The sequence below is a fragment of the Xiphophorus hellerii genome, chromosome 20 (genome assembly GCF_003331165.1).
Source record: "Xiphophorus hellerii strain 12219 chromosome 20, Xiphophorus_hellerii-4.1, whole genome shotgun sequence".
In the NCBI taxonomy this organism is placed as follows: Eukaryota; Metazoa; Chordata; class Actinopteri; order Cyprinodontiformes; family Poeciliidae; genus Xiphophorus; species Xiphophorus hellerii.
In genome coordinates this window covers 15,339,876-15,357,335 of record NC_045691.1, presented here as the reverse complement: position 1 = coordinate 15,357,335, position 17,460 = coordinate 15,339,876, and the positions used below count along the sequence as shown (strand labels likewise).

At 35.5% G+C, this 17,460-nt stretch overlaps 1 protein-coding gene across 1 annotated transcript in view; it reads right to left on the bottom strand.

Moving 5' to 3' along the window:
* tex264b (testis expressed 264, ER-phagy receptor b) overlaps positions 1-17,460 on the bottom strand; it is a 37,333-nt gene that overhangs the window by 13,011 nt on the left and 6,862 nt on the right. The window contains 1 exon segment of the mRNA XM_032550660.1: positions 15,598-15,819. Coding sequence (XP_032406551.1) covers positions 15,598-15,819 — 222 coding nt within the window.

Genomic DNA, 17,460 nt, shown 5'->3' with positions numbered 1-17,460 from the left:
CTGAGTTCAACTATGGTGCTAAAATTATTTCCCAAGTCAAAATTAAAATTTCAAAAAGCAATCCAGATGTTTCTTGCAATGTGGACTTCCAACTTCCAAGTATAAACAAATACATCAAGAAAACGTCCAGCTGTCCTTCCCGTACTGCGCTTTACCCCAAAACCTGCACAGCTAGAAAACCAAATATTGTAAATTTGATGTCATTTTCTCATTCAGCGGCTGTTTTCTAGCCTCCACAGCCAAAAAGCAATTAAGCAAAACAGATTAAATATATATCAGCATAGAAACTACAATAGAATTAACGTGAAAAAATAATTATGATTCATAAGTCTAACTTCTATCATGAATATTAAGCTAATGGTTTGAACACAGAGCAACATGTAAATGAGGCTGGAAAGGCATTTTCAGTAAAGCTGAATGACTCAGCTTTACCCAGATACCCACATCTATTTTTAAAACTAACGAGAATATATATATATATATATATATATATATATATATATAGTATTTACAAAAATACTTGTAAATACTTAGGTGCAAATAAAACTTATTAGTGTTATGCATTTACATATTGAGTAATAACTGAGAATTTGAATATCAGGCTTTCGTACGCTAAACGAGGCAGATGCTGATATCTGGTGCCACTTTTGATAAGAATTCACACCATAGATGAATGTTATAAGCATTTAAGTTGCTTAATATAAATAATTGGGGGTTAAGTTTGCAGTATTTTTACAAGTATTTTTTCACATCTACAAGTATTTTTTTTTACAAGTATTTTTACATTGCTTTCCCTCACTTGATATGATGGTAAACTGGATTTCTAATCTAAGAATCTGCAGATATTGTGGTGGCGTTTATGATTATGGTTTTGTGGCAGATCAAAACAGAAGCAAAGTTCCCCTTATTTTATTCTCTTTTTTTCAAATGCATTGTTATAATAAAATAGGAAACTAAAATGAGTGGTTGCAGACATGAAAATGGAATCTAAAGAACAGAAGTTTTCTAAGTTTACATTCACATAGTTATACATTACAGCACTGCATAAGTGTTGTAATTACACTTACTACATTTACTTGTTGCGAAATTAAATAAACACAATTATCAATCTGTAAAGGACCACAATTAGGCATATGTAAAAGTACAGTGGACTTTGAAGCGGACTTTACATTGTTATTGTTGAGAACATTTTTGCTTAAGTTGTGTATCCATGAGTGCACCCCGGAGCTTTTCCTTCACTGACAGGGAAAAAAACAAAAGACAGACCCTCTATAGTTGTAACTATACAATGACCTCAAGTTCTCTGTGTCCTATGAATAGAATACATGGAAGAAAAAGACAAGCAGTTCATATTAGCGCTCATTATTGCATAGAGGATTGTGAATGGTGTTCAAGTTATTCTTTGTTTGATATTTTTCCTACAAGTTCAAAGCAGTACGATAACCTCAAAGCTCAGGAGAGCGCTTATGGCAGTCTGTGGCAGCAGGGTCAATTAAAGGTGTTTTTTTTTTTTGTTCCCTGGCAGCACAGGAATGACTATTTGGACAAAGAAAATATCAGCTGCTTAATTTCTCCGGCTTGAAAACATGATTGCATTTTAGCCTCATTACATGTCCAGCCACTGGAAATGACATAGCAACACATTTCTTTAAATTTGAAGTCTTATGAAAGGGTGACAGACCATTTAAAAAATAAATCACACAGACTGAGCACAGTGCATGGTTATTAATAAGCAGGTGATGTAACCAAAAGTTATTCAAACTGGTATGAACACAAAAGATTGTTCCAAACTTCCCTAATAATTTTTTGAATAAAATTTTAAGTCAAATAAATGTTATATAATAAATTACATGTGACATAAGTGTGTACAGAGCTAATCAGATGCTGCAATGATGAAAACTGATATTAGTTATTTAGATTCCAAACAAAACTATGCCTGTTATTAGTCACTATGAACCATATGTATAAGAAGTAAATAAACTGATAACTGATAGTCAATTTCTATCTTTTGACAATAAAAGACAACAGGCAGATCCAAAAAGAAAAGTCTGAAGCAAACTTAAAATCTTAATTATCTGGTCTCCAACAGCTTCTAAAATTATTTAAATCTAATCTCATGTAAACAGTACCAAGAATCCCATACTTCATTATTTTATTGTTGAATAAATAAGCTGAAGTCAAAATGTATAGTTAACAATTACCATTAAAAAATCTACAGATATTTCTATCCATCCATCCATTTTCTGTTCACCCTTTGTCCCTAATGGGGTCGGGAGGGTTGCTGGTGCCTAAGTCCAGTTACGTTCCGGGGTTCACCCTGGACAGGTCGCCAGTCTGTCGCAGGGCAACACAAAGACAGACAGGACAAACAACCATGCACACGCACTCACACCTAAGGAGAATTTAGAGACCAATTAACCTGACAGTCATGTTTTTGGACTGTTGGAGGAAGCCGGAGTACCCGGAGAGAACCCACGCATGCACAGGGAGAACATGCAAACTCCATGCAGAAAGACCGGGAATCGAACCCAGGACCTTCTTGCTGCAAGGCAACAGTGCTACCAACTGCGCCACTGTGCAGCCCAGATATTTCTAGAATTGTAAAAGAGTGCTCCAAATATAACTTATGTGAATTATCGATGTGTTTGACCAGCATGAAGTCCAATAAAAGTTGAATCTATCTGTTGGACCAAAACAATTCTCAAAAATTATCCATCTATTTTACAACTTGTTGTCTTATGATTGGATCGCTGGAGTAACACATTGTCAAAATAACCCAATATTTCCATTATTCCCATGCTGAAGATTCTAGTTTAGCAATGAACAGTGAAGTTTAAAGTAAGACCTTCATATTGTCATTCATCTAAAATTACTTGAGCAGTGACAAAACATAAAAAAATGACACAGTTGTCCTTTCGATAGGCTCCCTAGTCAAATACTAATGTGCAGAACCAGTCCATGACTAAGCTTTTAGAAATCAATCTTTAAAATCAACAATACAAAGAAACAACTAAAACTAACAGCGAATAAGACTTAAAATCAGACAAGCTATGTTTCCAGGCAACAGTGCCCTAATTAAAGATTAGAGCTGTTCATGAAGACCCACATTAAAATGTCTTTTAAATGGAGAAAGAATGATTTAAGATTACAGTATAGGAAAGCACATGTCAACTGCCTCAGTGACTTTGCAAGGCTAACGATGCGGTCTATTTTTCCATCAGCAGGACAAAAGAGACTTTTCTCCTCCCGTATCCAAGCATTTTTTGTACACAATTCTGAACATATTATTCCATTTCTTCACCTTTCACCTTTTTTCCATCCAATCTCTCACAGCTGAATGTAAGTGTACACAGGTTTGACAGTTAGAGTTTCCTATTGTGCAACCAAGAGTATACTTTTCCACAGAGGTTAAGTAGTGGGATCCATCAATACCAGTAGCTGGAAAACACTCCACTGTCCCTCTCTGTAAATTTGACATGGGAAATCTATTAAAAGTTGTCTTTCACCAGACTTTCTCAGTTTACTCTCACTATTCATTTGCTGCTTTCTAGATTTATCTGCCAGCCTTCCTGCCACTGGATCCAACACAACACCAGTAGATGATCGATTTACAACTTTACCCCTCACTCTACGCAAGTTTCTGAAATATTATATTTTAGATCAGATGATATTATGGCAAAATTGAACATCAACATTTGGCCCAATGTGGCCTGATACTAAGTACAGTTATTGATTTATGGTCAAACTTGGTATTTGTTTTGGGCATTCTGTGACTGGCACAAAAATCCAATAACAGCAGCTTGAATTGAGCCAAAATATGGCAGAATAAAGTTATACTCACATGCAGTGTTGATATGGGACGACATTATGTTTTTGTGGAGAAATATCAGCAACCCTTACTGGTAAGAGAAATGTTTCAAAGGCTCACTGTTCATATCCCTGAGTGTGTGTCCTATTTGAGGCAAAGGGGATTAGAGAATATGAACAGTGTTCATATTTCTTGAGTTTGCAGGGCATATACTGCGACTCCATAAAGGGAATATATTTGTCTCAATTTTGAGAGCAGCTGTCATTTTAGGGTCATTTTGATCATATCTCCAGAGGTATGTTTTGAGTTCAGATAACTGGCTGACATGGATCAGTGAAGATGAAGACATACATCAGATTTATCTTAAGAAATGCTTACAGCATAGAAAGAAATGCAGCAACTTTACTTGAGCAAATATACAATAACTTGCTTCTAAAGCTTAAAGTTAAGAAGGCAGGCAAATGCTGTTAAAAGTTGCTTTGTGGATGATATTACCAGACACCTTCAGTTGCTCCAGGGAATTGAAAATGTCTTTATAGATAACACAACTATGGGCTGCTCCTCCAAACACAAAGATACAGCAATTTTTCTGAACAAAGAAAAGCAGGAATTGGAAAATGAAACTGACCGGTTTACACAGACACATGAGAACAGGATCCAATATCACCAACAGATTATTGTGAGATTCTGGGGGATGGTTTTAATAAAAGTATTTACAGGCATTTCAACAATAAGATATGGGGTTAATTTAAAATTTTCGCGGTTCTCCGTTGTCATTAAATTTTTTTAAGGTGTTTTTCTGTATGGCTGACAGCGTCCTTTTATTTGATTAAAATGAAAAATAATAATATGAGAGGACTGTAACAAGTGACTTTACAGGTTACAAATTTAGAGCAGCTATGAGTCCAGTACTGCAAGACTCAAGCGGAGAAAAGGAGCAAGGGGCAAAGATCTGGTAATATGTAATTGATTTCAAATCTATTTCAAATCTTGTCTATTTATTGTTGTAGGATTTGGATTTGTGAAATTACCATTTGTCTTTAACTCTACATGTACTCTATACAATGTAGTCAGTTCTATATTTATTAAGTTTCAGTATATTTATTATGTTTCTGACAGTTTTCCTCAGCCAGAAAACTGTCACTCAGTCGGTGCAATGTGCAACCTCGTGTAGTAGGTTGCTAACTTACATCAAGTTATGAAAAGGACAACCACAGTCTCAGCTCTATGGTTTTTATAAAATACTTTACTGTCCCGGTAGACATCATTATAAGCTTGTCCCTGGAAAGTGACTTCTGTCAAGTCACTGCACCTGAAAGCCCTTGCTGATCAAGAGCTGTAAGGCATCCATCCCTCTGAGAGGTATGATGACTGATCTTGCTTTGTTGCCTATTTTGTGAAATTGCAAAGACTTCACAAATACTACAGTGTGCAAGGCAGGCTAAAAGCTGGCTTGCAGCTTTAAGGTGAGTGAATAGAAAGAGCTGCTTTTAGATAATGAGCTCATTGATTAAGGAGCTTGTTCAGTCTGGGAAGGGTTTGCAAAGTCTAAGCTGATTCTAGCAAACCACAAAGTAAATAACAAAAAGTTAAGAAAACAAGGAAAAGTTATGGAAAGAGGCTTAACTGTACTTGTTTTTTGTCCAGTGTGGACATCGATGAATTTTGTAAACTCAACTGCAGAAAGAACTCCAAAATATTTTAAATTACTTTTTATTAGGTAATCTAAGGTACTCAGGTACTCTAAGGCACTCAGTCCATTATGTTGCATGTTAGACAAAACCTTGAATTTGTGGCATGACTTTTAAATAACTGATGCAACATCATGTTGGATGTTTCCCTCACCACTGAAGTAGCTGCAGCCCTTCTGCAATTTCCTCCACGGTAACACCTTCCCTTCTGCAGTCTTTGTAAAGCTGGCAGACATGCATACAGAGCTGATTCTGGCAAACCTACAACATCTTCTTGTTTGCTAAACAACAAACATTTCATTTGGCACACTAAGACTCCAACCATGCCTTTTTTCCAGTTTTCCTTGAACATGCTCCAATTTAAAGCTGTAATCATTTTTGGATGACAGCAGCCAGATTAGCATTCAATTTGCTGGAGGAAGACCAAAAATGCCTGAAACTTTTAAACTTGTGTCTTACGCCATCATCTTTGGATTTTATAGGAAAGTGAGCAGTTTTCTACAGCTCATAATAGTAACTCATAATAGTTTAAGAATGTTAACATATCCTCAAATCCTATAATTAATGCAGGGAAGCAAAAACAACAACAAAAAGTACAGATAATGCAAAAAAAGTAAGACTAAAGAGTTGTAGAACTTGCTGTAACTGTACATCCCAGGATTATTTTAGTTTCAAATCCTTACACTGTCAATGTTGCCCCAGGTTATGTCACAGGCAATTCATCACACAGAGCCTCTGTAAAAGCTTGAGGTCTTACACAATTTTTCTTTAATATATAAAGAAATATATAATGTATAAAATTATATATTTTTGTATAAAAATATACAAAAAATGTATAAAATCTTTTCAGAATTTTGCAAAACTGGAATGCTTTACTAAAAACTCAGATTCGGTAGTACATCAAAAACAAAATGGGGAGAGGAAAAAATTAGGAGAACATTGACAAAGATATCAAAATGTGTGGAAATGTTTCACAGGAAAACAAAGAAAGAATTGAATGCATCTTGTGCAAATTACAGCTTTCCTTCCAGGGCATCGTTCAAAGAACCAGCACCAGGAGCTGATATCAACTCTGAACAGGCATATTTTAACAAGCGGTGTGAGCGCATTGTGCTGATACAACATCTGCAATAATGAATCAGTGTAAAAAGCACTGTTTTTCTGCATGACTTTATGCTAGCATTCATCTTTAATTGCTCCACGGGAGGGGCTGAGGTCCTTCACACAGCAGTAAATCTTAGACATGAAGTCCATTGTGTTAGTGTGCAATGATCAAAGACAAATAGTATAAAATCTATGATCAGCAGACATTCGACACACACAAAATAAAGAATGCTTTACAATCGCTAACCTTATACAACTTTTTAAATAACTAGAAACATGACAAAAATGAGTCCTAGAATCCTAGAAAGCAATCGTAGAATACTTAAACAATAAAGATGATGGTGGAAAAAAACACCAGCAGTTGCACCAATGTCTTTGAATCCTACATAAGACTAATACAGAAAAAAAAGTTTTTTAACACATAAATGTCAGCATAACCTACACAATGCGAAGACTGCTGACTTGACAACTGTCCTTGACAACCGTCACTGCCACCCTTCACCACAAGGGTAAGCCACATAGTGACATTGTTTCAGAGCTGTTCACAAGGTGCTGCATCCAAACATATTAATAGAAACTGCAACTGTCACACTCCTAGACCAGAGATGTCAGAAGTGTCTTACCTGGGCTAGTGAGAGAAAATACTGGACTGTTTAGCCATGATCCTATAAGACCCCTTTTTGGATAACTTTTTTTTATTTATGAAAAATATTTTTATTATCTGCGTCAGGAAAATGCTTTTTTCTTCAGTCCTAAATTGTAGGTTTTTCTCAGTCCTTCATTTCAGCTGCAAAGATTGTACACATTTATTCTTAAAAATGAATCAATTTTTTTTTAAAAACAAGGCCTAGCATAATTAGTACAACATATTACTACTCATAAAGCCGCTATCATTTAAAAATTGAACTCTTTCTGACCTGAGCTAAATCCACAATGCTGAACGATCCTAACAACGCCTTTAGCTGTAATCAACTATTACAGAAATAAACACTTGAACACTGTTTGAGATTAATTCACAGTAAACAATATAGCACTATCTGAACTGAATTGCTAAAATCCTTTAACTTTGACGTGTCTAAAACTCTAAAACTTCCTACACAGCTTTATTTTTTCAGTTTAAATACTTAAAGTGCAGCACAAGACGCACTGCAATGAAAGTGCATGCATTCAACTGTAAGACAGAATGAGTAATTAGTGACATTTGACAGTTTCATTAGAGTTGCGTTTTATTAAGAGTGAACTGTTAGCTTAGCGAGACACTGTTCCATCAGAGGCACATGTCCCTGCTTCCTTTCACTGCTCACTTTGTCTTTATTTACTTTTCAAATTTATGCTTCACTCTACATCCCTGATATTAGTGCTATTAGCCCATCATTTTTGCTTTGTTCTGTGCTCATTTTAAATGTCAGAGCAGCAGTATAACAATAGTGATTCTCCAACAATACAATAGCCTGTTCAGAGTCTGATAGCTCCTCATAAAGAACAGAATTATGGAACACGGTATCTCTACAACCCAATTACAGTCTTCGTTTCATTTCATAACAGTGAAGGAAAATAATGGTTGAAAGAGTCTGGAGCAGGATAAGAGGCTGTAGTTGCTGCCAGGAGGAACAATCCAGGTGTCAGTCAAGCAGTGACAGTCTTTGCAAAAATTTATTCAACCTTGACAAATGACCAAGGACTGTCTGAAGTCACTGAACAGAACAGAGCTGTTAAGTCTTAAGCCCCCCTTTTTTAAAAAAATCTTTTTCATTTTCTTTATTTCATTCACTAATAAAACCCTACACCTTGGTTCGATGGCCTCAACCTGTTGTCAGACTCATACTTGAACGGTTTAAAATTGCTTCTTGAATTACTTTTTAGAAAATCCCTCAAGAGGACACTAAGTAAATTTAGTTCATTTGCATATCTATCCACATAAAAGACACCGACAAAGAATAGCGCTGTGTTTGTGTGTGTGTGTGTGTGTTTTATGTCTGTTACTTCTACCGCAGAGCCGTAATCACAGATGGTGTTTAGTATTTTCATTTAAAAAGAATGTTGCCCCAACAGAGCATTAAATTTTACAATCTGTGAAAGATGTTTGGATTTTGATTTGGTGAATCATCCAAAAACACCAGACGTTTCAGCACTAGATGCCAAATACAGTAATTTATATCAAATATTCACATTCAGTCATCGTCAGCATGAATGTTATATTAATGTTATTATATTAATATTAATGACTTTTGGTGACTGATTTGAAACGTTTTTATAACTCAAAGTGGAGTGATTTCTTTAATGAGAGTTTATTTCACAATTTATATTTATAGAGAATTTTTCCATTTAGTGAAACTAAGGTTTCAGTAAACGGCCTTCAGCAAGGTCAACATCAACTTTATGCTTTTTTTCCAACACTTTTTTAGGTTTTAGTTGCTTTTATTGAACAGTACATGGATGGGAAATAGGGAGGGAAGAAAAGGTAAAAAGAGGGTGTCCATCAGAAAGAAACCCCTGATCCTAAATGGGAACCTTCAATCTCAGCTGAAATTTGTAAGATACTAAAAGTCAAATAGTGGAGATACTGGTAAAAGCTTTCTGGTCAGAGGAGACAAAGAATGAACTGTTTGGATTTGGATGTATGTTTGATGAGAGGAGATAAGGCTTGTAAATTGAAGAACATCGTGCCAGCTGTCAGTCACTGTGCTGGTAGAATAATGCTGAATGTTGCTGAAAGCGATGCTTGTGGATTGCACAACTTTAATTAAATAATGAGGAAAGAGGAAAATCTTGCCATTCTTCTATTTCACCTCCAGTCAAGAGGTAGATATTTTGAACTCAAACATTGTTTGTTGGGTGTGACAAATCAACATCAAAGTTACTTTTGGAAATTCCTCTAACCTGAATCTAATGGAAAATGTTTGTACTGTGATGAAAACAAAAAACCTTAATGTGGGCTACTGTTTACCAGTAGAATGGTACATGTAAGACATGACTATGTATGAATAAGAGAAAAAAACCAATAAATTCAAAATTGTGCGACCAACTTTTGCTTGTAAAATCAACTGAAGTAAAGTTCACCCTATCCCATTCAAAGTTCAGTATTCACAGATGGATATTGGCTGGCCTTTGCATAGCAGCCAGTTCAGGAAGGCCATTTCTTTTCCTGGGAGCTGATCAGCTCAGCTCCCAACGGAAATAAGAAAGACTTCCTTATAGGCCCAGAATTTATGTGATATTCCTGCCAATAACCGGTAAACTTTTAATGGAGCTATAATCATCTTATTTTAACAATTTTTCATCTAATTGAGCATCCCTACTTTAAAAAAAACAAAAAACAGATTGTGATATTATCCTCTTCACAATGCCATAAGCTCCAAAGACTCCACATATGTGCTAAAAACTCAGTTTTTCTCATTTCTAAGGTTGTCCGCTTGATCATGGTTATGACAGCTTCGTCATCGAAGCCATGTTCAGCAAATGGTGAGCATGGAACAACGATCACGCGTGATCAGTGGAACCTTGCTGTTAAGCGTGGATACATCAAGCGTTCCACATTCCAAGCAGGTCAAACTTTTTACAACACACAATTACAGACTCATAGCATCAAAACCCAACAGCATATGTCCTTTTAGTATTGCTCCATTTGCCGCTCCTTAATAAACTGATAGGTCGGCCACAGGCACAAAACTGTTTGTCACAAATCTAAAAATAACCAACCCTCCAAAACTGCAGTCACACCCTGCTGCCTGATCTTAATTCATAGCGACAGAGCAACAGTGAATAAAGTTTAAATCAGATCAATCATATGTAGATGTGACATTTAACATCAACAGTAGATTCCCAGCTGCTGTTGGATGAAAGTCATGTTTGAACATTTAACAGGCAAACTCTGCAGAAGCTCCTGAGGGAAGAGTTGGCTTGCAGGGTCGTGATGCAACACACTTGATCAAAAGATGCCCACTGAATTGAAGTTAATGTGAATAATTGGTTAAAAATAAATCCATACACAGGAAGGGAGTCTGATTTACAGAAATTGTGTCAAATTGTTGTCTTTATGGCACTGCCACTGTTTTGCAGTTCTCCCCAGTTCATATTCCCATTTCACCACCAGCACTTAAAGGTCATATACATTAAATTAACAAGGCAGTTAAACATTTATACAAACATTAGTTAAGCAATGATTTTTATACTTTTGATTTCAGCTTGAATACAAGTATAAACATAAGCAAAAAATATTCCATATATTTTTATTACTTAAGCAGTCTGCACAGTGAAGCCCTCAGTGCAGTTGCTTCAAAAGAAAAAAAGTCTCTGGTTCAAATTCCGAGCAGCGCTTTTCTGCTTTCAGTGTGAATGTAGTCCCTGTGCTTGAACGGGTTTTCTCTAAGGACTCCAATTTCCTGCCAGTCCAAAAACAAGCAAGTTAAAATAACCAAAGACACTGTGCCTGCAAAAAGGGAGGACTGAGAAAGAGAGAAAGAGAAATAAGGAAGAAATTGATGTCGGCTAAATGTAAAGACCACATCAGAAAGAGGAAAGAAAGGTGGTTAAAACACCCAAATTTATGGTAGTGTTCAAACAATGATTTTCTTTTTTTTTTTTTTTGAGAAAAATAATGTTTCAAATGTTTTCAATTAGATTTTAGTTCGGGGCTGTTATAGACAGTAAGAACAAAATGTGTGGGGTGTTTGTAGGGCACTGATAAAGAAAAAGAAGAGCTGAACAAACTGCTAAAAGCAAGAAAGTAGGAGAAACAGGTAAGAGACTATAAGGTTGTTTTTCATTTTGACAGCTTTCTGAGTGTTTTAAAAATAATACATATTGCATATGTCTAAATGTCAAGAAAGAAGATTTTGCAGAACATCAAGCTCTGTCATGTTTGACCCTTTAAAGTGCCTCGACTTTTATGTCCTTTAGCTATGAATAGTGCATGTATATTGACATCAAAGTGTCCTACTGTGTCAGGATAGTTTTATTTTTGCAGACATCATTGTCTATTTAAGTATCAATTCTCTGCCAGGGAATTAAACCTTCACTGTTCTATAAAAGTTCTCAAACAACCTGATGGTTATTGGTCAAATTCATTTCACATTTTCTGATGTATAGGATGAACTTTCAGAACCCTTGTCTACATTTTAGTTAGCTCAGTACTGCAATGCAGCAGAAATGGGAGAATAAAAGAAAATAGAAAGAATATAAGCAGCTTTCTGTTAGGAAGACAGGGATGGCAGTGCAAGAGTTCAGAGTGAAACTCATGATATTAAATAGAGAAGGGATTTTAAAAATCTTAACAAGACCTCAAACATGTAAATGTGTAACTTTTCCATCTAGTAAGCAACCATTCTTCACAATTTAGCTACCCTTCTACATTTTCCAGCAGGAAGCTGCCTTCGTGACATTTTCAAGTATGTAAACTCAACAACCTTTTCTGACCTTTCTGAACGGACGTCACAGTTAGCTAAAAGTCGGCATGTTTAACAAACCCTGTGGACCTGCATCTCTGCTCTTCTTCGCATCCATCTCATGCATTTAAATAACAAGACGACAAAATCTGACAGCAAGCATAGAGAGTCCAAAGACAAACCCTTGAATCCCTCTCTTAGGCAACAGAAGACTTCATGCAGAGTTTAATCAAGGGCAGTTTCTAAAAACAATTCTACTGAGCAAAGAAAACCTTGCTCCACATTCAGCACAAGACCTCTGTGCTGGCCAGAAACATGAGTGGCCCCAAGCAAACAAATGTCCCATCATCTGCCTTTCACAAACTTTAGATCTCTGTGAATGTCAGCAATATTATCCTCCCTCTTTACTATCCATCTCCATCTGCAGGCCTGGCCACTATGCTAAAAAATAAAATCTCAAGATGCCAATGCTTCTGTGGTCTCACCCAAGACTAAAGAGCCAAGGCACAGAAGAAAAAACATTGGGGCCAATCGATGGCCTGACAAGGCAAATATCAGGCCTGGCCACGGGGCAGCCATTCAAAGTGTAACAGACAGAAATCATTTCGCCATGACAAGATAGGCAGGCTAAATGCTAATGAGCTTATTGAAAAGGTCTCCTCATTTGGGATATGTTGAGCTATCAACAGAATATTTATTCACAGTAGAAAAAAAAATCTACAGAGAACTTTTCTAATTGATCAGTTTCTTTTAGTAATCCATAGCTTTAATATTTCCTCTAAATCTTGTCATCTAAAGCATTAAATCATTTCAATAACTGAATTTATTCAAAGCTTTTACCCAGATCAAATTTAAATATCTTTAAATAATTTTTTTTTACAAGTAATCCCTTAAATTCTAAAATATATGATGTTGATTTTTCAAACCAATAGAGTTGATGTAATTTCAGTGTCTTCCAAATCCAATGAATTTAGAAATCCTTAAAAGTTTAGATCATATTCTGTGGAATGGTTACAATCAGTATAGAGAACATAAAACAAATCTGAAGTGTCCCTTGTTTGAACATACACTGTTCAGTTTGCCTGGGAAATTGATAATGCCATCACAGCTGAGTTAAGCAAAATTCTTGTTGCAAATTGTTCAGACTGCTGTCAGCTTGTGAAATCCAATTTTTGAGAACAAATAGAACACAAAGAGAATGAAAAAAAGACATTTAAATACAAATTTAATTGAATAGAAATAGTGCAGTTTGATATAATTTCAAAACAGAATGCAAATGATTTGCTTTAGAGAGAATTTAGATTTCTATAGAATTGATATATACACAGATGCGTGGAATTCTCAATGTTAAGTAAAATTAATCTTTTTCAAATTAAACAGTGATGGCAAATAAATGGGCTTTTTATTCATGATTTTCAGAGTTGAATTATGCAGAGATGAAATACATCTAGTGTTTAGATAGCAATGTTTGAGCCCAAACTATTATGCAATAGGAAATATATGAGGAAATCATAGCATGCATGAACATCTGAGCATAATCTCTTAATAAATTAAAGCTATTGAAAATGTTTTTAAACAACAATTTTGAAAGTTTGTGTTCATTTGGTGGATATCAGACAGACATCGTCACGACCTCAGCAGCCTCGCTAAGTATATTAATATACATGTATATTAGAGCTGGGCAATATCGCTTAATTTTTCATACCAGATCCTACTCTTGATTTTAATCTATTTTTTACTCTCTTAACAAGAGTAGAAAACTTTAAATAAAGTAAAAACAGTGAAATAAGCGAGTGTTTAAATACTTAAAGGGAAAAAAAAGTGAAATGTAATAGAGCTTCAGATTATATTGGGCTAACAATAAACTGACCTTTCATACAGGCTAAGTGCCACTGGAGAAAAGCCAGGTCTAAACAGCTTCCAAGCAGATGGCAGAACCAGCCACAAACGGGTCACGCAAACATTTTCCTCCCCTCAGCAGCCGTACAGCGCCTGAGACTGCCTACGGCGATGCCACCTGTTATAGCACACTTCACTGTTTCACCATATTCACCGAGTCCTCTGCTCATCACAGTGACTCACTTTCTTAACATCCCTTTGGCAGCACTTAGACACATCATTCATAAAACACACCTACTGTTGTTTTTCTCCTTTCCCTCATTTGTTCATACCACATCTCCATCTCTTTATCTGCTATAAATGTCTTCCTAACATAAGCCTCCAAACCTCCACAGGATGTTGCAGAAAAGAATGAGTAATGAAAAGTTTTCATGTGCCAAAACTCTCAACAGAAAAAAATAAAAAATAAAACTCTGAAGGACTTACTCATGCATGAGGGGGTCATGAGGTTCAATATTGATTATTTGCTTGCATTGGTAGAAGCAAGGATTGCTCAGGGTTTTAGTGATTCATTCTAGCAAATCGTTCCTTTTCTTTTATAAATAATCATAAAGAAGACAGAACATGAAGTTTCTCTATTTTAACATTTACAAAAGGAACTTATTATGGCATTTAAAATCCACCTTTCAAAGACTGATACAAGAAAACAATACTTGGAAAAATGCACTTTTTAAAACCTTCTGTTAACTGGCTGTTTTTAACTAAACCAAGCAGATTACTTCCTCCTTCTTGTTCTTTTGTACTGTCTTGTACAGTTAAAGTTTACAAACTGGTTTTTCTCTGAAGTACATAGAAAAAACCGCTGTGTGACGGAATGAGGTAAAAACGATTTTGAATTGTTAAAGTTTACAATTATGTGAAAAAACAGTGTATGTACACAAATTTACAAAAAAAATCATCATCTTCTTGCCCTTTTGTTACATTTATATTTATTTAAAATGTCTTCATTGAGAACAAAGTGAAACAGAAGTCAAATTCCTTCTTTGTTTACCAACCTTACAAATAAAGCCAACTAAAATTTTTCATATTTTGTTACATTTAATTTTTTGTCTGTTTACAATAGGCAAATGTCAAGTTCTAATCAAAACATATTTCCTATATGTATATCCAGTTTATTACATTTCTTGTAATTTCACTATTTGGAGCAATACACAGATAAATACATGCTGGAAGTATAACATTGGCCTGCAATATCCACTCCAGACCAGTTTAGTTGTATGCTGCAGACTGTTGTTATGGTGGAACACCCATCAATGTTCATGTAACATTGCAGAATTTTCCTATATACATCATTCCTTATAAAACCATGAACTTATTAGTGCAATATTTCAGTCCCTCTGATATCATCCTACCTTTACTAGACTCAAGAGTTACTACACTTGGAGTTACACTTGGAGTGTAACTCCAAGTACCTAAAGGTCATTGCTACATTTAGGAGATAAAATGCTTGTTTTGTAAAATATGTTTCCTGAACTATAGTTGTGGTTTTTGTTGTTAGCAAAAAAAAAAGAAATTGCATTCTCTGAAATGTTGTTTCATGTTTTAATATATTTTTCAGTAAATTCAAACAATGGCTCATAATACTATTTATCTTATTTCTGGGGAAATTAAACAGACAAATTAAATGTGTTTTTTTCATTTGAACAACATTGCCTTTCATACAAACCCTCATAAAATGATGAAAATTATTGTAGACATCTAAACTGCGTACCTTGATGTAGCGCTCAAGCTGTGGGTAGACTCTTCTCACTCTGAAGTACGTAGAAAAAAGCGCTGTGTGACGGAATGAGGTAGAAATCACGTGGGTCACTTGGGGGAAGGAGAAAACACTAAACCCTGATGACTTGCATTGTTTCAGTAGTTCCTCATCAACTTTGTTTTCTCCCTCACTCAGAATACAGCCAACCGCATAGCGGCAAAGTGGAGCACATATCTATAGAGAAAGAGATTAAAAATAATATTACTGTTGTAAATAGACATCAATTAGGAACACCTAAAAAAGCCAAGTCTAGCTGTAAAGAAGAGTGTGGTGAGGAGTACTTTTGTAATCATTGACTGAGTCTGTTTTGGGGCCAAAATGTATTCATTTTTTGACATCTTCATCACGTTCATGAATCTGGAATTAAAACAGCAGCAAACAGGTATGCTTTGTTTGGAAATATTGCAAGTAGAAAACCTTTTGTCTATAAAAGAAACATGGCAGCATGACTTAGGTAGTCAACCAAGGTGGTGGAAGAGTGATGTTTTGGGTTTCGCAGCCACTGAACCATCTTGCAGTCATTCAACTGACCATGAACTCCTTGGTACAATATTCAAAACTCACATGTAAGACCATCTGAGCTTGGCTGAAATATGGATGTCTTGGGACAAAGATACCGAAATCTAAAGCAATAATAACATTATGACTGAAAAACAAAAGAATAAAGGAGTTCAACTTGAAGTCCAGACTTCAACTCAATTCTGCTGCAGGACATTAAGAAAGCTTTGCAGGAATAACTGCCTGTAAAGCCCACACTCAACTGACACAACATAATAAAGAGTGGTCCAAACATTCACCACTATGAAGGAAAATAACTTCTTCATGTCATTGCTGGGATAGATCAGTCTACAAGCTGTTTCATCATAAACTGTACTTAGTTTTTTACCCACAGGTTTTATACTAGTTACTACCTACTTCTGTAATGGTCCAATGTGACACCTGACATGAGTAAAGGTGAAAAATAACACAACTGTAATATATCCTTGATCATTTGAACAGATATAAAACAGAAACAATAAGTTTCAACAAAATCTCCAAAGAATCTGATTTTATAGACAAAAACTGTACAAACTTAATGTTAAAGAAAGATTTTAGGAAAAGAGTTTGAGACGAATTAGACAAAAAATGTTAAAGAGATTTAGCTGCCATCCAGACTTCTAAATAGTAGAAATCTTATTTATTTGAGCACTATTTGAAGAAATTGGCAGAAAAGCAGTTCCTGCTCCTTTTCCTACTTTAAAAGAAAGTGGCGTGCATAAAAAAAGAAAAAGGGAAACACTCTAAATGAATACTTCAGGGACCAGCAAGCTTTTCCTCTACTGCAATAAGAGAAGCAAAACTGGAAAGTTATTTAAGAAATGTGGTGGAATTATGCAACTTGGTTCTATTACACATTTTCTATCCCAACCAAACTATCTAAGAAATAACTTTGATTAACAGGAAAACCTGTTAATGGTAGCAAGTGCAGTAAACAATCTCTGTACACTTGACACTTTGCTCCTTGAGCTGCTCTTATTTTGACACCAGTTTGATGCCTTATGAGGTTTCTTCAATGGCTCGTTCTTCATATGAGCTCGTATGAAGAAAAATGTTAAAATGTAACCCTAGGAATCATGTCGTCTTTGGTCTCAGTTGCGTAGAAGCAGAACAGCCATTGCTGAGGCAATAGGAAACAGAAAAAAACTGTCTAAAGTCTCTTTGCGAGCATACAAAGCTTTTCTTATGCACTCAGATTCTTTAGAGCTAAGGTCGTAAATGTTTTAAAATAACTTCCTGAAAGAACAAGTATAGAAGAGATTTCATCAGTCGCCCCAA